Source organism: Catharus ustulatus, chromosome 1, assembly GCF_009819885.2.
Source record: "Catharus ustulatus isolate bCatUst1 chromosome 1, bCatUst1.pri.v2, whole genome shotgun sequence".
Lineage (NCBI taxonomy): Eukaryota > Metazoa > Chordata > Aves > Passeriformes > Turdidae > Catharus > Catharus ustulatus.
Genome location: NC_046221.1, coordinates 8,761,926 through 8,789,558, shown reverse-complemented (window position 1 = coordinate 8,789,558; position 27,633 = coordinate 8,761,926). Strand labels below are relative to the sequence as shown.

Genomic DNA, 27,633 nt, shown 5'->3' with positions numbered 1-27,633 from the left:
TACCCTGTTTCTTGTGGAAGTCAGTAATGGCTTTTGTGTCATTTGAAGTTCTGTTGGAATCAAGAAAACTTGGTGGTATCTGAGGGTATCCACCAGCCTTCAACTTACCATATGTGTATCCTTATAACTGAATTTTGAGAAACTTTGTCCTTCAGGTAGGATTCTGGAGCCTGATAAGATGAATTTTGATAAAAGACAACAGGATCCTTTCAACTCAGTCCAGTAACCAAAATAATAATAAGCCAATGCTTATCTACTACTTTTGATCAGTAGATTCAAAGCTGTTTTTAAAGGTCAATATCATTATCTTGTCTTTTTAGTCCAGGAAACTCAGGCACAGACAGGGAAGCATCTTGACCAAGACAAACCTTAAGACTGGAAACAGAGCCAGGAGTAGATCCCATTCCCTGGTGTCCCAGTGCTGTGCTCTCACAACTCATCATACTGACTTTCACAGAAAAAGGATTGTATCAAGGGATAATATTTTTGCCCTTTTTTGTCACTCATTACTCTTTTTTAAGACATGAAACTATAAAAGAATTCTGGACTTGGGTTTGTCAGATTTCATTCTCTGAGTTTAGTTTTCACTTCATTGTCTAAGAGCAAAATGTTCCATATTTGGGGACCTGACTGAAAGATGTTACTGAAAAAGCTTGTGAAAACCAAACTGTGGAGTGCAGTCTATAGTAAATAACTATAATGGAAAAGGATGCCTTCCACACATTTTTTGAGTCTCTTCTGAATTGATAATAATTTTCTTCAAGAATACATGCCCAATCTGCTAAATCCTTAGCAATCATGATCATGCACCAAATTTTAGGTTCTTTTTCTTTCTGTTTAACAGTCAGCTGTACTTGTACTATCTACTCAAAACTGCTGCTGTCACTCCCTCAATGTATTCTCCTTGTGCAGCAGTTGAAGGGAAGGCAAGGAAAAGAAACAGCATGCAAGGAAATGTTGGGAGTTATCAGCTATGACCAAAATTTGCTTCTTCCCATAGCATTTAGCTGTGTTCTGGTTTTTGTTTTTCTGACTTTCTTCCTTTGCAGTATAGTGTCTTCTTTCATCATTTCACTTCTTTGTTGACCTCTACTGTCTGTTCTTGGCTTCTTCTTCTGTCCTCTGTCACATTGTTTTTTCCTTGTTCTTATTTTGCCCTCTGTCACTTCAAATATTTTCATCTGTGGATTAGACTAGTGTTCCTCAAACTTCTTTAAAGTGTTATCCTTTACTGGCTTCCATGGAAACCCAAGACTCCCAGGAGTAGGCAGGATGTCTTCAGCTTATGCACTTCTAAAGCTTTTCTACCATCACTGCACAATCCCTTTTGAATGCTTTCATGAGAAAAATATTTGAGAATCACTGAGCTAGGCAGCGTCAGTTGAAAATCCCATGGTGCATAGATAAAAGGTTACCTGAAAAATGGGACACTTGCTCCAGATTTGGGAGCTGGGTAGATGCCAGCTGCATCTTTCTCACAACCAGCCTTGCTTATTCTCCTACTGCATGTTGTTTCAGCATGGCTGTGAGTGTAGAGGAAGAGGTAAGGCAGAAGTGTCTTCTCCCACAGTCATCTCTTTTAAGTCCTGAAAGGGCTTCTGTGAAAAAAGTTTCTTCATTTCTTACTGTCATAAAACCATGAAATTGTTTTGGTTGGAAGAGACTTCCAATATCAAGTCCAACCAAATCAGTATTTCATTCAACCTGCTTTCTGAGCTGTCTTTTATAGTCAGGCTCTTTGTTTTTGCTGAATTTGCTGTACATCCATGGGACTGGCAGTTCACTAACTGTGTTGCTTCTCTCTGCAAACGTGGAACTTTCTAGTAGTGGACATGGTTCCAAAATGGTCCTGAGTGCAAGGATGTGATTGTTGAAGATGTTTGTGGAGTTTGAAGTGTCTCTTTTCTGTCACAGGAGATTTCTAAGGAAAAAGCTGATTAGCCACTCCGTTCTTTGCATGTTTTTTCTCCCAGGAACCTAATGGTTACTTGTGCTTATATGCACAGCCTGCCTCTGGGCATGAATTGCAAGACTCCTTGGATTTCATATTGCATCTTCTCAATTTTGTACAACCTCTGTGTGTGTTTAGGTACAAACTCTATCAGTTCAATATCTCACCTTGCCCCCCACCCAAAAAACCCCCAAACCCACACTGGAAAACAGAGGGGTTTTCCTTTATAAGCTGTTATTTTTTCCTGGAGAAGCACTTCTTTTCTTTTATTCAAAAGTCTAAGAGTAGCAGTAAGTAAGTACTTACTTTGCTTTAGCAGGGTGATTATGTCTGTAAAATATTTTACTTTCTGGCCTCAAGATGGCCAGTGTCTAACACAGTGGTATTTTTCCAGGCTATCTATAAATCACATCATGTTCTGTATCACTTGGATATACTTGGTCATAGTTGCCTGGGTTTTACTGGTCTCATTATCTCTGTAGAACTTGACCATGCTTGAAGAGAGGATTATTTTTAAACATGACGTTTTCAGAATTCTTTATTTATCCCTTAGTAATTTATATATATATAGTAAAGGAAGATGACTATACAAGTTCTCTGAAAAGAAACACAGATTTTAATTCATTAAAATTTAAATTTGAAAATACAGTATCCATCAGGAAACCCAAATTTAGAAGCTTAATTGAGTTAGCAGGGCTATGAGAAGAAGCCAGGGAATTTGGTTTTGTGTTTTCAGCCAGGTAATTAGTGTGCAGTAATATATTTTTAAAGTTTTCATTTCAGACACACAACAGACGTATAAATGAATATGCCTTGGATTGCGGTATGGTGTTAAAACATTAGTAAAAAAATGAAGTGAGAAGGGATCATCTAAAAAATTGATTTAATGTGTAAGAAGAAAATAGCAGTTTTCTGTGAGAATAATGTTGGATGTCAATATTTATCACAAAGAGTCAAAGGACTTGATTTGTGTATTTTTGTTCCGTTTTCCAGCTAGTTTTTACATGCTTGTGCTTTTCCATTTTAACAAAGCTACCAGAAATGCTTCCCAAAATGTCTCAGTTGATGAATTCAGCTGACACTCTCCTTGGCGCCAGTTCCTGTACTGCAGGGCTGGCTTTAATGGGGAGGATTGGGCTGAGTTTTTTCTTGTTTTGAATTTATTTTTGGTTTTAAGAAATGTGACAACATATCCCATGTTGTGAAATGGCAGTATTTGGCTAAGGGGTTTAAACCTTAACTTTCTGAAGTAATACTGTTCCTTTTTGTGAAGCCTATTTATTATTTAAGATTTTTGTAGTGAAATCTACTACAAGAAGTACAGAAATTTTAGAAACTGCTTCTGGATGGTTCATCTTTTACATATATATTATTTACCTTGGCATGTCTTTGTATAACCAGCATTAAGCATGTGCATAAATTTATCTACTCTACTGTACCAGACACTTAAACCATGTACTTCTAAAATCCCCAACCCAAAATCTGTAATAATTCCATCACAGTCAGAAAAATCTGGTACACTTTTAATTACGAAAATGTTATCAGATATGGATTCATTAAGGTGTCCTAACTTTTAGCCAAGTCTATAAACATGATCATGGGGTAAAAAAAAACAGCTGTCAAGAATTAGCAAAAATTAGTGTTTTAGGAACATATTCTGTGACTCTGGGAAATTAATTTCAATGTTTCTGCCCCTTCATTTCCCATCTGTGAGGCAGCAGTGATACTTGCCTCCCCTGCAGAAGTAATGTGAGCATTTTCAGACAGTTGGACAAGAAGGAGCTATAGAAATACAGGGATTGTAAAGGAGCAAATTATATTCCTTTTATGGCAATCATCTTCTCTTTTTTGTTGAGGTTTATTTAAAGCAAAGTAATTGCAGGGGTGAAACTTCATAGGCATAATTTAGATTTCAAGGAAGGGGGTAAGGAGGAGGAGATGAGGGTGGTTGTATTTTAAGACCTAGAAGACACCATTAAGTAGCTGATATTCCTTAAAAAGGGATTCCTTGTAGAGTGAATTTCTTTATCTTCTTCTATATTTAGAGAGCCAGGTAGAGTAAATATTTCATAATTAATCATTCAGTTTTTTAATATTTGACTTCTTAGCTGCATTTCTTTTTAAAAATATATATACCTGCCTCCACCATTCCAGTTGAAGCAATGCTTAGCATCAGATGTATTTTCCAAGATTTCCTCCAGAGATGACAACCTGTGTCAGTCCACACCAGGTTGCATCCGTCCATTTCACTGGATTTCATTGAACACCTTTGGCAGCTGGGAGCTGTAAGAAAAGGGATTAGCAAGTGTTTGTGTGGCACACACTGATCCCAGCACCTGCTGATTGGATTGAAGTAATCCTTTTACAAGTTACAAAACTCTATTATCAGAGCATTAAGAGAGGGAGAGGTGGTGATGTACGCTGCATCAAAGGTATATTAATTTAAGCAAACAGAACATAGGTTGCCTTCTAATATGCCTGTGAATTGCAACCATTCTTGCCAAAGTTGCACACTGGTCCACTCTGGTAGATAATGCCTTACACTGCTTGTGCAAAGGTGGTGTTTCTGCAGCAAACCAGGGACAATAATTTAACATTATTTGAGATGGCATGCTGAAAGCACAACTGCTCTGTGTGTGCATGCTTAGGTGTCTACGATGAGCTTTACATCTAAAAATACAAAACTAAAACTATGGAATGTCATTTTTATTGTTGGCTGATACCACCATGGAAGATAAATTATTTCCAAATAATACAACCTATTTGAAGCAATCTAGGGATATTATTCTCAACTACACTGAATAGTTGCTTTGTCAGTGAATTGCCTGCCTCTGGCTTTGTCTTTTTTTTAAGTTTTCCTTCATCACCTACCATATTACGTATGATATTAGTAGTGTTTCATGCCAAATTACAAATAGAGCTCCATAGTATTTTTCAGTACATAATTGAAAATCTTCAAAGCTATTTTTTTCACTGGTGTAATCATGTCCTGAGAAATACGAGAACTATTAGATCAAAACACATCATGGTAGTAATGTGGCTGCAAATGGAGTAGGAAAAATAATTTCTCAGTGTCTTTTGGAAAGAGAAAATAAAAACTCCCAAGTTTTTATTTCCCGTATATTTTCATTTGTAAGCAGGAGATCTGGAGTGGCACAGGATAAGTTAGAAAAAAGAGAGAGGAGTCTTGAGCCTGAAATGACTGACTAATCAGGTGATGAAATCCTGGTTCCAGTAAAGCAGCGGATGCAGAGCACTCCCTGGGATTGAAAGCATGTGAGACTTTATAGCCAGATGGTAATTTACTGAGATTTCTTCCAGATACAAGTGCTGTGAGATACTGACAATGAGCTGCCACAACAGAATTTTTCATTTTATGTGTCTATATAAGCCAAATATAACTACCCCAATAAAGTCACACTTCTTTGCAGTTAATATTGGAAACTTGATATTTAAGATTAAAGCTGGTATTTCCAGCATTTATGGATTGATGCTTCAGAGATGGAGCTGGTCCTGGTACCAGTTACAGGCTCTGCATTATTGGGGGCTGGTTGGATTAGAGCATCAGAAACAACTGTGGGAGTTCCATGGAACAACTAACTATTGGAAAAAACTGTTTTTCTTAACATGCTAGTTGATGGAAAGACTGAAATTGGTTGAGATAGTGCATCCTCTATTTATTTAAGGTCTGCTTTGCTAGGAAGAAAATTGGAAAGCTTGGGCATAGTTTGTCTCTGCCCCATGTTTCAGCACCACTGGAACTTTCTTTGTGGAAAGATGTGATGAGCTCCCAGACTTTTGTGTGTGCAAGGACACCAGGGCAGCTCAGGGAGAAAGACTGATCTTCTGCAAGCCAGACCCCAAAGTAACTTCAGTGTTAGTATGAAACTGTGCTGGGAAGTGGGAAATGCTTAAAAAGTGTGGAAAAAACATTGTGGTGCTCTGCAGGATCTGAATATGGCTCAGAGCTGTAACAGTGACACTGATCCCAGGTGGCTTTATTTGCTCAGCTGTGGACAAGTTTGGGTACACCAAAACAGAAGAATAAAGTAATAATTTTGTAAAAGAGGAGTGGGAAAAGAGAAGAGAAATGAACCTTTCTGTTGCTATTCCCTGAGTCAAGACTCCAGCCCTAAAAAATAATGGAGCACATATTTAAAAAGGAGTTGCTGATTATCTAGAGAGAGATTTTCCAAGGGCATAAAAGGAAAACAAATGTAAGGGTGTCATTTAAGAGGATGGGGAAGGCTGAAGTCTTTCCTTTGTGTGTTTGCTAATCTCCTTCACCCTTTTCATTGGATAGCTGAACAATGAGTAAGAATATACATAATTTTCTAAAGAGCAAATCTTGCCTGGACAAACCTGATTGCTTTTTTTAAAGTAAAACTACAAAACCCAGTAGATGAAGTGAAAACAACGGATGTAACACATACAGATTTTAATGAAGTCGTGACACTGTCTCATGAATGGTTAATTGAAAAATTAATGCCAAATTTTTAGATGACAATTATGTGGATTGAAATGAGGCAAAAGGTTGATATACAAAAAGAAATGATCGAAAGCTATGTCTAGGAGTGTCTGGCAGACTACAGGAATTTCTCTTAGATCCAGTTATATTTAACTTTTTAAATAATGATGTGGAAATGAGTGGAAGTGACAATGACTTTCATCACAGCCTAAAGTTCTGCACAGACGTGATGACAGAGGAGTAATTCAAAAGTTTGAAAATGTTAAACCTGAAAACACATAAAACAAATAAATTATCTTTGAAGAAAAGACTCGCAAGAAGACATTTATAATTTGCATAGATCCATTAATTCATGATCTGTGAAGACACTGGAATATATACAAGCAGAAATTATGGAGAACAGCAATATTCTGAGCAAGCAGACTAAAGTTGAAATAAATGGCTTAGTGAAAATGAGTAGCAAATTAAGTTTGAAATAGAAACGCAATATTGTTGACATCTCCATGAAAAAAAATCTCAAATGAGAGCTATAGTGTTCCTTATTGAAAATATATTTCCAGGTATACAATGTATAGTTCAGAACAGTTAGAGTCCCAGGAAGTAGTAATGAACTGTGCTTTAGGCTTCTGCTTTAGATCCAGAACAGCCAAATGTTAGAAAGAATCTAGTAAGTGCAAGAAATGACATTATTTGAAGACCTGGAAGCAAGTAATCAGATAGGCTGCTTCTGTCTCTGAATTCTATAGCACTGTGAGGAATATGAGTGGGAGCAGAGATATTTGCTGTAAAGCCACTAATGATAAGGTATTGAGCCAGAAAATGGAAGGACAAAACCATAAGTGGTGTTGAAAGCAAATTTATGCAGAAAAGTATTCCTCTTACATGTAGTCAATGCAATGTACTACTTTGTACTAGAGAGCACAAAGAAATTCTAACACAGCAGCAAGAATTCTGGGGCATCCTGGGCCAGAACGATGCAACCCATGAGTTAGAAAGGAACAAAGGCAAAAAAACCCATTATTTAAATTAACTGGTAAGAATACAAAACTAATTTTTTCAAGTGTAGTCTTTTACTGCACAAATTACTATGTAATAGCTAAGACAAATTCTTTCCTCTACATGTTCCTTCTAAGGAACCCTGGGAAGCACAGCAGCACTGCCTGGCCCTCTGCATCTCTGGAGAAAACAGCAGCAGTTTGAAAGCAGTGACTCCCACACTGTTGGGTGAGCAGTGTGGGTTTGAGTGGTCACCATTCACAAGGATTAAGATAATTTCACATCCATGTCTTCAGCTGACATTTGAAATTCGATTAGACCTGTCAAGGTCTGTCAGTTAGAGAGCTGCACATGTTTTCACTGAAAGATGCATCCTCAGTCGTGAAAAGGGGTCCTATTCAAGTACCATATTGGAATTATGGTGTCAAAAATAATTGTGGCAGCTGAACATCACTAATAAAATAGGCATTTTTAAAACAAATATCTTGACAGATGCAAACCATACTATCTCTGAAGAAAGTAATGTGTCTCTTCACCCAAGTAACAAGTGATAGGAGGAGAGGAAATGGCCTCAAGTTGTGCCAGGAGAGGTTGTGATTGGATAGTAGGGAAAGTTTCTTCACCAAAAGGGCTGTCAAGCATTGGAACAGGCTGCCCAGGGCAGTGGTGGGGTCATCACCATCTCTGGAAGTATTTAAAAGACATGTAGATTTGGTACTGAGGAACATGGCTTAGTGGTGGACTTGGCACTGCTGGGTTATCACTTGGACTTGGTATCTGAGAGGATTTTCCATCCTAAATGATTCTGTGGTTTTGTGATTTAAAGATTGACCAATCAATTAGAATTTAATAGTTATATTTTTAACCTTATTTAGTCACAGAGCATGTGTTGGAAACCCCTCTTAATAAAAAAGTAAAGAAAATATGAAACCAAAGTAGTTTGACACCCTATTACAACATCAGCTGAGCACACAGGAGGCTCTAACAAAGCCATGTTCTGCCAAAGCCAAGCCACTGTGTTCTTTGTGCCTGTGTTCAGGTACATGAAATCTGTCTTAATATGTGCCACTGGCAGTGTCTCTTTAGCCCATTCATTGTCCCTGGGACAGCTTTTCATCCTCTGGCTAAAAAATCCCCTTTGACCTTTCAGTCTGCACGTCTCACACAGCAATAATAGATTTTGTAATACATGCACTCACATCCTCCTTATCCCCACAGCATGTTTGGGAGCAGGAGTATCTCCTCTGTCTAAACAGGAGAAAGTATGGACTGGGCTACCAATTGTTCTCACAGGTGAGGACCTGTGGAAGGAAAATTAAGGTTAATGGAATTTAAGGTGCATCAGAAGATCTGTGCAAGCAGATGGTGTTTGTTTAAATAATAGCATATACTTGGGATTGCAGGACTTGCCTTGTTGTGCACATATTGGTGAGGCTAGACCTCTGCTTTTTTCAGCAGGCTTGAGGAGCATTGCAATAACAGTGGTGACAACCTCTATTTATTTTACCTGCTGCTCTGGGACAAGGACAATCATGTGCGTGTTTGACATGTTGGTAATGAATTTCTTTTGTAGCAGGCAAACACTGCAGAATGTCTCATCAAAAACATCCTAATTAAGGAGTGGATTTGAGTAGACATACAATCTCTAAAATATCAGAAGTTCCACTCAATTTAATGTACATCCAGCAGCTCCCAAGAGAGTGTTTCAAAATCACTAAGCTTCTGTTTAGCAAAGTGGGGATGAGCATAGGGGCTCTGAAGGACTGTAAATGAAAGATTACTTAACTCTGAGGGAATTGTCTGGCTCCTGAATATTTTAAAGCAAGCTTCTTTCTCAGTAGCTTTTAAAAATGTGTATAAAGCAGATGTTCATATTGGGTAAAGCCTTCCATGGGTCCATTCAAATAGTCAGACACCTCTTCAAAGTCTGTCAGGAAGTGCTCTGTGAATCTGATCCATGTGATGCAGGAATTGAAACCACACAAAAAAATAGTAGGTTAAAGTAAAGATTTCAGTGTGTTTTCATTTGAAAATTCATGTGTCTCTACACTCAAGATTACCTGAAAAATGAAGGTAAAATGAAAACTTTTAAAGAAGATTGAGTTATTTAAAAGTTCATGTGCAATAAAAGCAGTCAATTTACCTTAACTGTAAACTTTATCTTAACTGTGTCAGATTTGATGATTTTAAAAGGAAATTAAATTTCTTTTTAAAATACAATCCTTTAAATCATCAAAGAGACAAATTGGAGTCAACAGAAAGCTCCTTACTACATTCAGTCCTGCCTTAGGAATCAAATGCTCATGGCCCTTTTCCTACAGCTTTGTGGACCTAGCAGTGTTTTGGAGAGATTCAGTGTTGGCAGATCTGTATATCTGCATAAAATGTCCCTGAAGTCTGTGGGACATTGGTGATGGGCATGTCAAAATGAATCAGATTATGAAACTGTGGTTTAAAATGGGAAGATGCTACAGGCTGGTCCTTGACTGCCTGATCTCTGCTGCATGCTAAACAGCTGCTCTGAACCAGCACTCTTGGCTCTGTGGTATTGTAAGATTTTGCTATTTTTTTCCCTTTGCCTCATAAAAATTCTTATATACCAGCAAGTCTCTGCTCTGGAGGGATTATCTTTTTTTTTTTCCCCCTATGATTTCAGTATACATATCCAGGCACAGATTTGCTAGGGGAAAAGAACAGGATCTTTAGCCCCCCTCCTTTCCTTGGTAACAACAGCCTTTTGACAAGGACAAAAAACTATTAGAGAATGGTTTCCTCCTTTTAACTTGCAAGTTAATGCTGGGAATATGTTACCTGACCCACACCCTGACACCCAGCAGGGCCAAACCACTCTTCCAGTTCCACATATGCCAGGTCACAGCTCTGTCCACTGCAATGCTTTCTCCTTCATTATAGAAAAGAAGCAATCACACAGTAGGTGTTTTGATTGCATCTAGGCCACCAGTATTTTTTACCTCCTTTAGAAACCTCTCTTCTGATGCAATATCTTTCTGTGTCCTTAAAGACATCTCTTCTGGAAGCGTCGCTTCTTGAATTGGTTTTTCAGTACCAGGTTTGATTTACAAACCTTGTGTAAAGACTCAGGTGCCCAACAAACCTTGCACCAAACAAAGCTATGTGTCAGGGGCTCTTTTGTCATCAAAAAACTGTTCAAGCTGCGAGAGGGAGCTGTCTCCTGCCCTGCCAGCCAGGTGGGAAGCACAGAGGCACAACAGATTTGCAGAGCTCCTGTTTGGCAGAGGACAAGCTGCAAGCTTTTTGCACCTTCTGTTAAACCTTTTGAGAGGGCATGAGAGTTTTTCTTCTTTAAGGCACATTTGGGAAGAACAATTCGACATCACAGAGATTGGCTATGGAAAAGGTTTTCTAAGCAATTAAAGTGGTTTTTGTACTTTACAGTGAATCCTTTCTGGGAGATTTTTCTAGGCAAGGTTTGTTACAGGTTGGGCTGTATTAGTGAAGTTTCCAGCAATAATCACTGGGACTGATGTTTGGGCCAGAAGCTCTGCCATTTACCCCAGCCCTGAGCCTGTCTCCTAAACAGTCTGTCCTTTTAAAACCAGTTTAGAAATGTTAATTTCAACCTACCTAGTAAAGGCAGTATGGAGTTTAATTTACAAATATGAACAGTGTATAATGTGAGATGGTTCTCTTGCTTGTTGTAGAAGAAGATGGAAGAAGGGTCTGCAAGGTATAAGTAGGCTTGAAGTACCAGGTGATCACTTTCTTAATTTTCATGTTAAAGTGGGGGGGGAAGATTTCTGGGTTTCCCCACCCTTCCTCCTTTCTGCTCTCCTCCCCTCACGTACTTGAATTATTTTCTGATCCATGGGAGGAAGGAAAAGGGTTTTGATTAACTTTTCTCAAATCTTTGGAACTGAATTTCTGTCCACTGCTGGATGGGAGCTCTAGCCTTGGGAGATCTGCAAAAGCTTAAGACCAGCACCAATATACTTTGATGGCACATCATTCCTACCACAGTTTTCTTTGGTGATGCTTCTCCCAATACTGTTAACTGAATGTAGTGTACAATCTTTAACAACACATCTATATATAAATATATATATATAACCTCCTCAGTTCAAGGTGTCTCTGTGGCAGTTCATCTACAAGATGAGTTTCTGATGATCCAGTGCTTGAGCCACAACTGTTCAACCTGACAATTTTTAAATTCTTTTCAATATTTCTATCACTTTTGTGATGTGCATATGTGCTTGAATTTTAGTTGTTAAATCCTTTGTTTTGACAGAAATTGTTGTTTGTAGTAATTTTTGTCAATGGAATTCTATTTCTTTTCCATTGCCTGCTGAAACAGACATTTGGGGTTATGTTTTCTAGGTACTGAAGAAGAAATAATTTCCTCCTAAAACTCAGTGACTGTATGTTTCATGCATTTCCTCTCTGTTATCAGTGGTACATTTTATCATTCTCATTTTTTATAGCACAAATAAGCTTGAAGTTAACACTCTTAAGTAAAGAAATGAACCTTAAAACTGAGCTTCTTTTTTTCCCCAAAGCTCCAGATTCCCATACTTTGAGAAACATCCTTTTAGCTTAGCTTTCAGCCTAATTCAGTGCTTAATGCAGTATTCTTTTAATTCCAGTCCTACATGGAAGATCACCTGAAAAACAAGAACCGTCTGGAGAAGGAGTGGGAAGCTCTGTGCGCTTACCAGGCTGAGCCCAACGACAGCAGCGTGGCGCAGCAGGAGGAGAACGCGCAGAAGAACCGCTCCCAGGCTGTGGTGCCATGTATGTACACCTCCCTTTGGGCCAGGGCCTTTTAGCTTCTTGATACTTTCCCCAATATCCTTTGCACAGTGGTGTGAAAGCTGCAGAAGGCAGGCAAACGATGTGGAGTGGTTTCTGTGTGTACTGGAGAGCTGTGGCTGCGCCTGTGGGCTGGGTGCATGTCCTGTTGTCATATCAGAGCCTGCTTATCTCCTTGTAAGTCACACATATGTTACAAAAATGCACAACTGTGCCACATAGCACTGCTGCTGCAGCTGTGCTGTCTTACTAAATTCCATAGCCAGAGTGATTTTCAGTGCTGGAATGTGTCTGTACAAGAGTGGTGTCTGTAGCTATTCAATAGAAGCCTCTTCCTCTTCTGACCAAGACAAGTTGGTCTCTTGTCCATCCAGCAGCCCATAGGCAGAGCTAGATGATCTGTTTATCAGATGCTCAGCTGTACTGAAGGAGCCCCTTTAGGCTTCAGTGGATAAGTTTGCAAACTGGCTTCTCTCTGTAAGGCTTCTCTAAACACACAAAAATAAAAATAAAAATAATTATAAAAAAGAAGGAACTGATGTTTATATTCCTAGAATCTGCTACTCCCTGTAAGCAGCCACCTTTTGAGCTTGAAATAAAAGTAACATATTTTTCCTATGCAAACATATATTTATCTCATAGGTTGCATTGGTAGTGTATGGATACATATTTCATTAAGCAACCAATGAAACAAAAATGAAACTGAGAATATATGCACAGTCCACAGCAACCAAAATGCTCTCAATCTGTGTGCCCACAATCCAGCTGGATATCTTGGCAAACATATATAGCTGGTTTAATTTTTAAAGTGGCCTGAAAACATTAATTTTCCCTAAGAGAGTCTTGGGTAAGTAGTATTCATCCTTTAGAAAATGGGGAAATGACAGGTAACACCTTAAGTAAATGTCATAGCCAGATTTAGAGTGAAGATTCTTTGGAAGGACGTGATAATTTAACTTACCCATCAGTCCCTGCATATTTGCTTCAGCAGGGTTTGTCTCTTTTGTTTATGTAGTGGCTCTTTCTGCAATACTTTTCTACTCAGGAGAGTATTACAGCAACTTGGCAGTATTAATTCTCCTGAGTAAATATGGTGCTGGTCAGAAACCTTTTGGGGCAATAGCAGCAGTTTGCTGACTTCCATGTGTTTTCAGATCAGGTCTTTTGAGACGTTCTAAAGAAGTCACCATGAAAGCCTTCTGTGCCCTTTTACATCTTGAAAAAAAACCAACTGACGTGATAGGCAGTGAAAATTTTCCATGAAAATTGTGTATTGATCCAAGTTAATCTTCCTGCTTAAAGTGTTCTATCAATATGGACTCACAGTCAGACCATCTTAAGATATTTCAAGTTTCTACTCATAAATTAAGCTAGACTGGTTTTGGTTGCTGCCACAAAGACAGCATGGGAGCGACAGACATTGCCAGAAGTTGGTGCTGGTTATTTGTCTGATGTAGAAACTGTGTCTTCATGATATAGTGAGCTATAAGATAGAAACCTTCAGACTAGACTTTCCTACCTCCAAATCCACAAGTATCATGGTTGTGACAGTGCTAAAGAGCAGAGATTTTTAGCTTGAGTGTCATAGAATCATCTGGGTTGGGAAAAACCTCTAAGATCATCACTTTCAGTTATTAACCCACCACTGCCAAGCTACCACTGAACCACATCTCTGAATACCTCATGTACCTGTCTTTTAAATACACCCAGGGATGGTGACAGGCAGTCTGTCTTTTCTCATCACATTGTGCTGTGTGGATGTATCAGCCAGCACTGACCAGCCTTTATTTCTCTGCTGTTCTTCCATGGCATGTTGTTATGCCTGTTTTCCCATGTCTGGGTCTAGACTGGGTCAGTGCTGCCTGAAGGTGATTTGTGTGAAGTGAAGGTATTTGGACATGAATAAGGTGACTGCAATGTATCTGAAGTTTTAACTGAAAGTATTTTAGGACATTTAAAAGAGTGATACATGATTTAAATGATACATTTGCTTTATTTCTTCAGCGTGGAAACTTCTATTACAAATATTAGTGCACTGGGAATTTTGCTTTTTTGACTGAATTGCACATAATTACCTGCCTTCACTTTCTGAAGTTGCTGTGCACTGGTAAACAGCTGTCATGTTATATATGTTTAAACTACTTACTGCTTTGTTGATGGGTGGAAAGTATGGCATAGAGTTTAAACAACATTAAATTTTGATAAGGTGGTTATTTTAGACTCTAAGATTAGACTGAGATGAGAAGGCCCAGTTTGCCCACTTTTTTTAAACTGTTTTTTAGACATTAGAACTATAGCAAAGAAAGCCATAGATTTGCTTCATAATGTATGAAGAAGCAAACCTGATATGCTTTTGATATTCTATAGAGTTGTTATGCTACATTCAGTGTATTCTCACAGAGTAATGCCTCGTTAGTGTTTTCTTACCCCTTTCATATTCATAATCACCTTGACAAGGTAGAACAAGATTGCCAATTCATGTAGATTTCCTCTTAGAAAGGCTTCAAAGAAGCTTTAATATCATGGTGTATTCGTGTTTTTCTTTCTGAACCAGTCTTGAAGTAATACAATATTATTTTTACTGATTATATAACTGATCTAATTATTATCACAATTTTATCACAGCTTACTCTTTTACCTAACTTTTCTATTTTCTATTCTATACAAACAGCTTTTAAAAACTTGATAGCAGAACACTTTGACACTGCACTTAACTAATTACTAGTTTAAAAAATACTAACAATTCAAGTTACCTGGATCTTCTAGATTAACAAAAGTGTATCCTTTTATCCAATCAAGAAGCAGATTGCTTTAATTTAGGGCACATGGTGTTTATATTTAGTGCTATAATTTAGTGATGCCTATTTTGTTTATGAATACATGAGCAGCTCAAGAAAAGCTTTCCAATATTTTTTTTCTCTTTTTGCATCTCTGAAAAATAAACCCATCTCAATAGAGTCAATACTGTATGTTTTTATTCATGTACACCAAGAATATATACAGGTATTTTAAACATTTGGAAACAACTTTTTGCAGTGGACATCTATCAAAAACTGTCCACCATAGCCATGTCCATGGGTCATGGTATCTATTTAAGCAACCTGTTTATCTCTTTGCTTTGCCTTTCCTCTAAAGGAAAGCAAAGAATTTAGGGGCAGAAGATGCTCCCAGATCTGAGGCTTGTTTGCCTTTAGAGCACAGGCTGGGGTTGTGCACCAAAGATGGGAACACCTGAGCAGATGGTTGTGTGCATTATCCATTGCAAATGCATGTGCAAATAGTGCTCTGAAATGAGAAAACTGGAGCAGTTCAGAGCAAAGAAAAGTTCCATTTTCTGCAGATCATTTGTAGGCAAAATAATGATAATCAGCAGATTATGATTCTTCATTATCTTCAGGCTGCACCACTTTGATTCCTCCGTAGTTCTTCACTTTCTTAATTCAGTGGAGTCCTGCTTAGTGCTTGTATTAAAAAAAAAAAATTAAAAAATCAGTCTAAATCTAGAAAGAAAATGATGATCCAGGCAGAATGTGCCAGGTTGATTGGTGTAAGATTTGCTTTATTCTGTGATACCTGGATTCAGACAACTCAAAGTTACCATATTCCTTGTTTTCAACCTTATCTATGTTGGTTCTGTTCCTTCAGAAGTATCTGATTAAAAGAAAACAAAAGACAGAGGGAAAATGTGATTCTTAAAAGTTTTCAATCTCCATCCAACAACAAAAATAATCTTCATTAAGTTGCAGGGCCACCGTGAGAGAAGTAAAAGATTGAGATGGCATACTACTGTAGTATTTGTCACAGCATAATAATTCAGATAGTAATTACATTTTATGCTCGACTAAGTCATTTAAGCACAGGAATCCAGTGTGGTTTGAGATGCCTAAAGTACTCGAGGTACCCAGCAGAACTAGTAGGTCTAACACCAGCTCTGAGGGAGACTTGTGATCCTCCTGCCTTCTAGACCAGGTGTCTTCAGGACTCTCAAATATCAGTAGAAACCTACAATGAGGCATTGAAACCAAGTTTTCTGGGTGTGAGTCTGTGAGACTGTAGATCAGGATGCCTGAATTTAAGTGTGTCCATGTAGCTACCTCCATATGAGCCAGGTGTCCAAGCCCCTGACACAGCCAGGGAGGAGCCAGTCAGTGCAGGGACATCAGGAGAGCTGTGCCATGGCCAAAGCTGGTATTTGCTTTACAGTGAAATAGCTTTAGGATGCCACTGTGTCCTGTGTGAGCTTCAGATGCTGGTCTAATAGGGTAACAGTCTTGGGGTCTTGTGTCCTGTCTGTTTTCCTTGTGCAATGTGTCACCTACCCTACAGCTTCTCAAACAGTCTGTGTTCATGTTTAGCCACCTAAATCAAGCTCCATTAACCACTTCACATGAAGATATCTATTGTATAGACACCAAAATGTAGCTTTTTCAGTCTATAAATTGAGATTTATATACTGCAAACTCATGTATGTTTGCTTATATCATGTCCTTGATGGTCCATCTTCCCTATTTTATAATTTATATTTTACATGTATATATGCAACATTGTGTTGTGTTTCTCTGGAGCTACAGGTTACTTTGGGAATTTCCTTCTTATTTAGGAAGCCTCTCTCTGCCACATGTATCCATGTATACATTTTGCTTTTCTGTTGGCTGTGGCTTGGCTAGAGCAATAGCAAATGCAAAGTATTTCAGCATTTAGCAATAGCTATTGTAGACACTTAAAATGATGATGAGTTGTAGCTTGGCCAAATTACAGTAGCTAGAAACAGCATTTGTCTTTTCTCTCATTTTTTTTTCTTACCACCCCTCTCCTCTCCTATTTCTTCATTCATCATAAAAAAAAAAAAAAAAAAGCTGTACATTCAGCATTTTCCCCATAGTTGCCCATTGTTAACATGACAAGCTGGTGTCCATGGTATTCTGTTGTTTTTTTTTTTTCCTTTTCTTCTTGCCCTGCCTGTTTCAAAGAGCTATTATGCTAGTTCCTAGAAGCTTTGAGGTGATAACAGGCATAGACAAGCACAATCTGTTCATTATCAATATGAATGTTTGATGCTGCAACTGAAGCACACATGGGTGCAAACTCTTGATATATGCAGAAAAACATGTACAACCTTTTTTGTACACTTCTTTTTTCCAAGAGCAAATACAAAGACTCAACACCTTTTCACTACCAAAGCCTTAATATGTCTTGACCTCTGATAAAGCCTCCAGGACAGCCAGATAATGACATGGCACACTAAATCAGAGGGCCTGGATAAAACAATATTTTTTAAAAAAAAGATCCTGAAGTTACTGATCTCATACCTGATTCTTATTGGAGAGTCACCCTGACATCTGTTTGCTAAATACTGATGAATCACTGTCTGCCCTCTCTCCTTCATCCATCTGAAAACATTTCACACATTTCCTTTGGTGATTAGTTCAAACACTTTTGCTATTCAATGCACAGGGCTTATCCTGAGTGCTTGCTTAGCTTAAGGTATGAGACACCACATTTACTGCATATAACCTGTGTATCTCCTGCAAAGCCAGAGGATTTCAGAGCTGCAATTCTTCAAGCACTCTGTGACAATGCTCGTTGCAAAACCTCCTATAAAAAATATTGGGTGGCCCAAGATCTCAGGTGTCAAAAGTTCCTATTTGTGTTTTTAATTCTTTTGTGCAGTGGTGCCGAGGTGGGGTGGAAATGAGTAATGTTCATGAACACGTTCCCTTTCTTGTCTTCTTCATCCTCAAACCTTAGCAGGGAAAGCAATTTTATGTGAATAGTAAAGAGTATCTCTTCAGTTATTTGACATGACTTGTTCATCACTAATCTTATTCCTGGAGAAGATTGCTGACACTGTTGGGTGAGATTGAGTGACTATGAACAACACTCTTATCCCTTTGTCTTGCTCATCTATTGAACTGCCATGGTATTACTGTTGAATAAACCTAAGCAGAGCCCAAACTCTCTGTCTCTGCCTTCTTGTATGGTCCTTGGAATGTTTGAATTCATTTATTATTTCTCATTATTAAAATAATTGGTACTTAACAGCCAACATGGAATCCTGGTGTTGAGTGGTGTCACAGGCCACCAGACAATGCACTCTTATTTTGTCTATTTGAAAAATCAGTGGAAAGATCCTCTTCTCTCAAAACATCATATCTGTGTTCAGCTGTAAAGGGCTACAGAAAGGGCAGCTCCACAACCTCTTTCTACCATATACTGTGCAGGGTAGGTTTTCTGAGAGGTATAAATTGTGCTGGTTATATATCAGGTGCAAGTTGTTGGAGATTCATATGTAGATTTAGACATCTCTCAAATTATCTCAGTGTGGTCTGGGCTTTCTTTCTTTAGTCAGTGGAAAGAAATGGCATTTCTTGAACACGATTTGGCCTGTTTGTCACAGCTAAATCAGGATGAAATTATCATCACGTAGAAACATTTCTTTTCTCATAACAGAAAGTGAGTCTGATCGGAAGAGATGCAGACATCTGCATTGTCTGTGCCTGAGAATAAACAAATAAAACCCATCCATTATGTGTATCCTGATGTAGAAATTTTTTTTTTTAAGGGACTAGAGTTTGGGGTGTACCAGCCTTAAATATAATTGAGCTAGCACCAGTAAAATCACAAGTTAAAAAGTGATAAAATAATCTTGATGATGGGCAAACAACATGAGTAAGTGTCCCATCTCCAGAACTGCTGTTTTCTTTACTGGTGTCTGAAGTAGCTATAGTAACAGCAGTGTAAGATGTCTATGTGTGCTCCAGTTGTACTTTAAGAGAACTTGTTGGCATTTTCTCTCTCCCATAATCGTCTCCAAGTCATGTTGTCTCCCCACATTACTAGTGGAGCACCACACAGCAGTGGTCTTTGACAAGGAAAGACTAACGTGCTGTCTAGCTCTCAGCTGTACTTCCATGTTCCTGCTGTTCATATTTTTGAGAAGCCAGGTGGACAAAGTCCCATCAGCTTCCCTCTTCCATCACCTTGCAAGCACAGGAATGTTTGCTATAGTACTGGGGGTTTTTAGTGATTTGCCTGGTTTAAATCTTAAACTCCCTGAACAGAAGAGATTCTCTTTTTTCCTTCGAGAGGTTGTAGCACATCACAGAGCATTCCATGAAGACAGGCTTTGTGACACTGAGCCTCTGGAATATCCCATTGCTTGATGTCTGAGTGAGGCTGGGATGCTGTAGCTGTATCAACCCTATGGCTAGGTTGTGAGTCAGGAGGAAAAATCCGTTCTGATATTTACCTGTCGTGAAAAGCACATTAATCTGCCTTTGAATTGTCTAAGATAAAATGGGTAGAATACTGGTATAGAAACTTTCTTCTCTTGTTTTCTCCTTTGCAGATGACCATTCCAGGATATGTCTGAAAGGTGAAAGCAGCCACGACAATTCAGACTACATCAATGCCAGTCCAATTGTAAGTACAGTAACCTATGAGAAGCATTCCAAACAGCTGATTCTTGCCATTCCTTGTTGTCAAAATTGGCTCACTCCAGGCACCTCACTGCTAATCTCAGGTTGTGAGCACCTCACAACACTGGTGTTTCAGGCTGTCCTTTCAAATTGAAGAGAAATCTATATGCATGCAATACCCTTTAAGTTTATTCACTAAGGAAATTCATTTGATAACCCTCGTTCTACCTTGTAATACTGTCAGTTTTTCTGTACTTGATATTAGATATTATTAACTTAGAGATTATAAAATTCAATGCTTTACTTTAGTGGAGTTTTTCTTTCTCCTGAAAGGTAAAAATAGCTTGTTCTTTTTTGCTTTGTCCTACTAGCTACATTAGGAGGAATGGTTTCTGTAGGCATAGAGAGCTGAGCTCCACAGACTTCTGAGCTTCTTCTGCATTAGGAAGTGACATTTCCTCTTACCTTTCTTCTTGTGGTGACCTAGTGATGCACAGTCTGGTGGTTCTGTAGCTCTCCTGGTTCCTCTCTGAGCTTGCTGTTTTGAAAGCAAGAATAGAATCCCCTAGCCCCTGTGTATTCATTCCAGCTGCAAAGCAGGTCAGTCCAACTGTTTTGTCCAAATACTCCAGTGTGGCCCAGCTGCCAATTCCCATGACTGTGTGAGCTGAATGTGAATCCTTTTCTTGTCCATGAAAGATGATAGGGAGAAAAAGTCTCTATTTGCAGACACTAAACAGGTACAGTAATGCCAATGGCATTGCCTTGTCATAGGGAAGTGTCAGAATATCCATGTGAAGGGGGAAAAAAGCACTGTGTCCTTGACCTCTATGGCACTGCTGGTATTGCAGTTGCTTTTCCTCAAAGATTTATTCACATTAATTAGGCACCAAAAAGTTGCAGGGCAACTGTGAGATAGAACTGAGGATGGAGAATAAGATCTCTCTGCAGTGGGCTGTATTTGCCATTACAGGCTCATTTTCCTGGGGAGTATCACTCCCCCAGTTAAATGACTTTGTGTGGGCAAGGCAGCTGACAATTTGCAACAGCATGAAATTGCAGGCTGCTTCCTTCCAGTGTTGTTGACAATACTTTTTTCTTAAAAAAACCCAACAGCTACACAGAAACTGTTCCCAGATATTTGTTTCAGCAGAGTTCAAAGCTTCATTTCCTTCAACACATAAAAGTGCTTTATTCAAAGAATTAAACAACACACTGAAGCCAAAACACACCTTTGGGATATTTTTGTCTTTGTCTTAGGGTAGAGGGGAAACCAAAGCACCTGCATGTTGAGGGATTGCCAGTTTCCATTTCAGAGGACAAGGGTAGATAGGCACAGATTAGAGTTTTTAGACTGCTTTTAGGCAGGTCTCTGACAAGACCAAGCTCTATCTGGCAACAGGATCAGGGGATCACAGTAGGTTGTGCTCCAAGGAATATGAATCCTGCTTGTAAAATCATTCACAGAGGTCCAGCTCCAGGGTTTCAGTGCTCTGTTTGTGTTCTCAGGACCCAGCTGGTGAGTTATGTTTGGTCAAGCCTTCATCTGATAGTAGAAACTGAGAGGTTTTGTGGGAAGGACAGGAGTGGGAGGTGATAACTGGAAGTGAGATATTGTATTCTTGTAAGAGCTTGGTTGTAATTCACATGGCAACAACGTGGTATCAAAGTGGAATCACAGCATCTGTAGACAGTGCTAAGTCACTGAGGGTTCAGTGTTGACAGCAGCACAAATGCTGGGGTTTTACTGAAAAACTGGGCTTCTGCAAGCTGCCCAAAAGTCTGTGTAGACACAGCTTAACTACTTTTAGACACAAATTTGGATGGAGAAGGAGGTAAATTCTTGTATGTGTGTTTATGTCTGTCACAATTGTAGTTTTGGATTATAGCGTAACTATTTCTTTAATTGCACTGAAGCGTAAAGGATCAGGTTAAGTAGTGTTGGAAGTGAAGAAACAGGACTAAGATATCCCATTGACAAAACTGGGAAGAGGTTTTCTTTATCAGGATGCTCAAAGCTCATGCAAGCACAGGGTCCCTGCCCCCACAGCTTTAACTCTTGTGTTTTTACAGAGGGTTGTAATCCTGCCTTTCCTTCCAGCTCTTAATAAGGGTCCTTCTGCAGAGTTAGAACATATTTCTATTTTGTAGTTTTTCCAGACTCAAGAGTTCTGTTCAATACAAGTCACACTGATGAAGCAAAAATTCTTATGGCTGTCTTTGTGTCTCTTACAGAAATACTTCTATGCCCAGAAATAAGTGGGTTCACAAGTGTTTCATTAGATTGGGAAAAGTGCCCAGTAACTTGCATAGCCAAGAAAAACTGGCAAGAAAAAATATGAAGTTCCTCTTTTTCATGGTAGGATAGAGACCCTACTGTGAGAAGTGCCACAGCTGACATTTGTGTAGCCCTGCTATTCCAAGGAAAGAGATGCTCCAGTCAGTCACATGAGTTTGCTCCACTAAGCCAGTAGTCATTTTGCTATTTTGAGAGCAGTAGATCAAAATGTATTTCCTGAAGGTGATGCAGTGGGGGGCTGATAGGAGGAAATCCCTGCTTTGCAAGCCCGTGGTCTGGAAAGATTCCCTGCAAACTGCTGAATTTTGAGCCAAATTAAATATCTTCAGATTAGTGTAAACGTATTTGTTAATCTGGTGTAGTTTTTGTATTAATGAGGTTGAATATAGAAGTGTTAGAGATATTCAGTCTCTGTTCTCCCCATTTCAAATGCCTACTGCAATATTGAATTGGGCACTTGATTCTGCAATATTTACTGTGCTTATACAGCTAGTGAAACCTAGGCTGGACATGTGTGCTATTTCTACTGCTGTTTTCTTGAGCTCTTTTCTGGTAGCAGGCACACATTTAGTCTGTGTAAGCACACAGTGGATGTGGAGTATCAGTACAACTGCTTTCACTCACTCTTGCAAAAATCCTGCCATTTCTTTCCTCACACTGTTTCAACTTAAATAACCTCAGTCATCATCCTGTCAATACAGTGATGCTCCTGGTGCATTTGCTCCTTGCAGTGCCTGGGTGAGGAGTGAGCACAGTTGTGAGATGGGCATTGATAGCACAGCATCAGTACAGGATGAACTGACTGCAAGAGGCTTTTTGCTCCCCACGTGTGGGAGCTGTCTGGTGCAGGAAGAGTGTAAAATAAAGTAATTATATTTCAGCTTCAGAGAGGGAAGCTGCAAGTCCTGTACATGTTGCTGAGTATCTCCAGCTTCTGGGTCAGTGGTCCAATCTCCAGCTGGGGCTCACTCAACCTTCACTGAAGTCTAAATGAGTGCAGCAGCACACCATAAAAAAATCCCCGTGCTAGACAATGAGCTGGCCACCTGCCCACATGTTTCTTCCTTTTAAAAATTGCTGCCCCCTCTCAATACCTCAATACCTCACAGTAGGATGTGAAAACTGGGGTTATATTGGTGGCCTCACTGCAGCTGGGAATGGGTGAAGAGAATCAGGAAAGATTTAATCCAAGTTCTTCCCATATGTCTTTTATTTCACTGTAGCATGAGGCCAGGCAAAATGAGTCCTTGGGATAAATTTGCAGGGTAAAAGTGAGGTAGAAATCTGTTTCCCTCCTCTCTGAAATAAAATAAAGTACTATGATAATAACTCTGGTATCAGCAGCTGAATGAAAGGCTTGCAATTACAGCACAAGGAGACCCTGACTGTGCAGAATAAAACTGTGATAATTACTTCTGTCATATTTGTACTTAGTCCTCATTAAATTTCAGGAAAATCATCCACTAGTAAATAATGTGCAATCTTTGCTTTTAAATCAGAGGTCATGAAAGTAAATGGGAAATTCTGTTTTTCCTCATAGGGTGTCTGAGAGAGAAAAAATCCCATCAACTACATTTAAAAACTCAGTTTGCTTATTATTGAAGACAGCAGACTGAGGAATGTCATTAGCATGACAGTTTGTTCAAATACAGCATACAAATTTCATCAGCAAGAATAGACTCTGAAATTCATAATGGCATAGACAACCAGACTTGCTTCTTTCATTCCATTACGAGCTTAAAAGGAAGGATTTAAAAAATTGTTTTAAATTTTAATTCAAACATGAAGATGAGGACTAGTCTACCTTTTTAATTTTAATGCTGAGATGAATGATTACAAAGTTCATCTGCATTTGCTGGATATACTTTCTTTTGCAAAAACAAATACACTTCTTCTTCTGGAGACTGTCTGTACTTTGTGTAATAAATATATGCATGGAAGCAGATTTTCTTGGAGTTGTAAACACATTAAGTCTGGAAACCACACAGAAGCTTGGATCCATACGAATTTTTAAGGTGTTAATCAGATTTCAACTTCATTTCTGTCATATTTGGACTACACCAGATTTCATTCTGATCTCATGATTCAGGAATATTTGAGATGGACTCAGAGGATTTAGATGAAGGTAAATATGATGTGACTGAGAACATATCTCACCCAGCATCTTTCTCTGTGGAAAGTAAATATCTAACTAGCTGAAAGGGAAGGTAAAGGGAAGGAATTAATGTTATAATTTACCTGAAATACCAAAATGGTCATTGATGCCTATTGACACTTTTACTTCAGTTTGCAGTTTTACAAGACAGCTTAAAAAGAATCTACATGTACCACTCTCAAGGATTTGCTCCCACAATGATCGATTTTTCTGCATTTCATCAGCTTTATCAGTGAACTCGTGCAGCAGCACAGTCTCCATCAAAAACTCAACAAAATTCAGAATTCTTCAGGGAATCCTTGCAAAGTCTTAGAATAAAGCAGCTGGATAATAGAACTCTTGAAGAAAGAACCAGCTTTTATTCTGTAGTAAAGCAAAGGTGGAATCCAGGTCTGATAGTAACAAAATGCAACCAGTTGTGATAATGTTCTTTATGTATTTTCCTACTTTAAGGTACTATAAGTCAGCTTATTCTACAAAGCCCTGTAGGAAAACACAAGTTGTGCCACTAAAGTTTTCTCTAGTTTTAATTTTCCAAGAAAAAATCTCAGTGCTCCTCCTCTTTCTTTTCATTTGCTTTTGGTACTGGTAGTGATGGAAATCAGTACAATCAATTGTGAGGCCAGTTATAATCCTCAACCCCTAATATAAAATCATGGAAAAATAGATTGAAACATTATCAGCAGACTTGCCTTTGCTGTACAGCAGCAGAAAATGAGAATTTCACCATAGTAGAACAGTTGTAATAATTGTTGATTTTTCTTTCTAACAATGGCTGTTCGATCCCATTCTGATGTAAGCCTTGTGAACTTGGTGCTTTGATGTGGAAATCGAGGGAAAAATCATGTTCTTTTTGAACAATTACTATTAGGGTGATTTCTGAAGGTTGCTCTGATGTAAAATGTTAGCAAACAATCAATTTTTGTTTTAATACTTGATTGTATGAAGTCTGGAGTTCTCCATTCTTCTCTGGAGAATACATTTTCTATTTTATTTTCAAGAAGTGAGAAATTCGAGAGATCCTTGAAAGAAGGTAATAACTACTGACATAAAAAAACCCCACCTTTTACTTGATCCTTGATTAGTTAAAAACACATTACTGACTTTATTTCTTTATTCAAACTTATGTTAACTTTGATAGATTAAGATGCCCTTGGTATTCTTGGTGACCTTCAGAGAATAAAAAAGAACAAAGCAAAAACATTCAAGAACTGTCCCTTGCCATCACCTACTCACATTAAATTGGATGTGACAAGACTAGGAATTTTTCACACTTTTCTTGAAATACATGGTCTTTTAAACAGTGCATGTAAAACAAAGCTAATAAAACCAGGAAATTTCATTTAATTAGTTTAAACTTTGCTCTTATTTTTGTTCAGTTAAAGATCATTTAATAGTGTGATAGCATTTTCTGCCATTTTCTATTTGCTCCAAGCAAGAAGAGTTTCTGCTCATAATTGTTTTTTGTGTATCACAGTGTGCTTGGAATGTAATAATTGTAATTGTCTTTTGAATTATTGTTAAACTGCTGATATCATTCACTGCTCTGTGCTTATTGTAATGTTTGCCACATTCCAACAGCACCTTTGTGACAGAGGTTGATTAATGCTGAAATGCCAAGATTGGCCTATTCCTGATTTATCAGCTGAATGTTGAGATGTATTTCCCCCATCACAGCACTATTTGCATCATCCTTGATTTCTTCTGCCTTTTGTTTTCTGGCATGCCTACTTTAAAAAACAACAAAAAATTGTTTGGGAAGAATTCAAAGTAAATTAAATTTTTTCTAAGGTTTGGTATTTGCTGTTGGTTGCATTTCCAAGCCAAGCTCTAGCATGTTGGAGAAGCAAAATCATTTTTGAGTGGATGCAGCCCACAACAATTTCCACTGGGAGTAGCACATCCTCTTGGTGTAGGTCAATTTTTCTAAGTTAAGATTTTTAGTTCCAGCATAGGAAATCATTTCACTACAAGGTTAAATCCTGTGGATCTTTGGGATTCAAAACAAAACAACAACAAATCATTTCAACTGTAATGGAGAATAAAATACCCCCTGCTTTTAAGCTTGACTTTGCTCGATCACATTTGCTGTTGTTTTCAGCTGTGTTTAGTTCAGTGTCTCAATTCTTGCAAAACAAAAAAAAAAACAAAACAAAGCAAAACAAAACAAAAAGAGAGTTGCCCCTTTTGAAATGTTTCCTAAGGGCTTTTTTGTTAATATTGATTTATGAAGAAAGCTAGTTTTCCTTTGCCTCAAAATACCCACAGTAGTAAATGTCCTGCTATCAGAATTGCTTTTGTCAAAAGGCAAAGAAAGCAAGGTTGAAATTTGTTGTGAGTAATTGCTTGTTGGGAAGATTTATTTGCTGGTAAGAAAAGCATCCCAATGAAACTTGGAATAAAATGATGGTATTATAGACATCCTGGTCAAGGCTTTTTGTAACTGTGGGTGGTGAATCAGAAGTAGGCTTTTAGTCTAAATGGATTCAGTGACTTTTACCTGTGTTGTGTTGTCATGGAAATTTTAATATTAAGTCCAGCTTAATTATACATCAGAAAATTAGAAACATAAAAGTGTTCCCTTCCTTTTTGCAACATTCATCATATTGTTGTTCTGTTAGAATAACTTACATCTGTTCTTTTATGGTTCTTCCCTCTTTTATGTTGCACATAATTATGAGGTGCCTTCTTTTACGCTGACATGTACCATCACTGAAAATTTTGATAGGCTATGAATAAATTCAGGAGATGCCTGTTAATGCAAATGTGACTCACATTCATTCTTATTCAGATCTTTACTTATAGAACAGAACTGTGTATTGAGACAAATTCTGCCTTCAGCTACATGGGTATAAGTTAACTCTCACCGACTTCAGTGTCACTGAGTCACACCCACACATCTCAGAGCTGAAATGGGTCTCTTTTCTTTATGCTCAAAGTTTTGTCCTGCCCAGTTCAGGGTTAGAATGAGTTTGTTTGTTTTTTAATCCTATCAGCAGATCTTCTTTTTCAGCAGAATGGGTCCTAAGATTTAGAACCAAGAAAACCACCCATCAGTTCGAAAACATTCATTGTAACACACTAATCCTATTTACTCCTGATGGCTTTGTTTCTTAGATTCTTTATTTTTTCTGCTCAGTGAATTTTCTGCTCCTTGAATTAAACGTAATAATTAAGGTCTTTAAGCAGAACTTCCTCCATTGAGGCCAAATCCATGCATTTAGATAAATCAGCTAACCAGAAAAAGCCAGAAACTGAATTTGTTCCCCATTTTTGCTGTTTTTCAGTTACATGTGCCCTTGACTGGCATGGTGGAAATGGAGAACATATTTAGATGTGTGGAGAATTCTTAACATTCAGTGTAGAAAAATGTTTCAAAAGGCTCCTAGGTTGCTATGAAACCACGAATACTGATCTCAAATAAATGCCTTTGTCAGCCACCATAAATGATCTTACTCTGCATGTTGAGGACATGGGACATTGCTCATCACGTGTGCTGATATTCATCTGGTCATCGGTCTTTTGGGGGAAAACTTCTCCTCTGAGTGTACAAATAGA

General features: G+C 38.3%; 1 protein-coding gene across 1 annotated transcript in view; it reads left to right on the top strand.

Moving 5' to 3' along the window:
• Positions 1–27,633, top strand: part of PTPRN2 (protein tyrosine phosphatase receptor type N2) — a 625,844-nt gene that overhangs the window by 551,962 nt on the left and 46,249 nt on the right. Inside the window, exons 15-16 of the mRNA XM_033074413.2 lie at positions 12,038–12,185; positions 19,552–19,625. Coding sequence (XP_032930304.1) covers positions 12,038–12,185; positions 19,552–19,625 — 222 coding nt within the window. The remainder of the gene's footprint in view (positions 1–12,037; positions 12,186–19,551; positions 19,626–27,633) is intronic.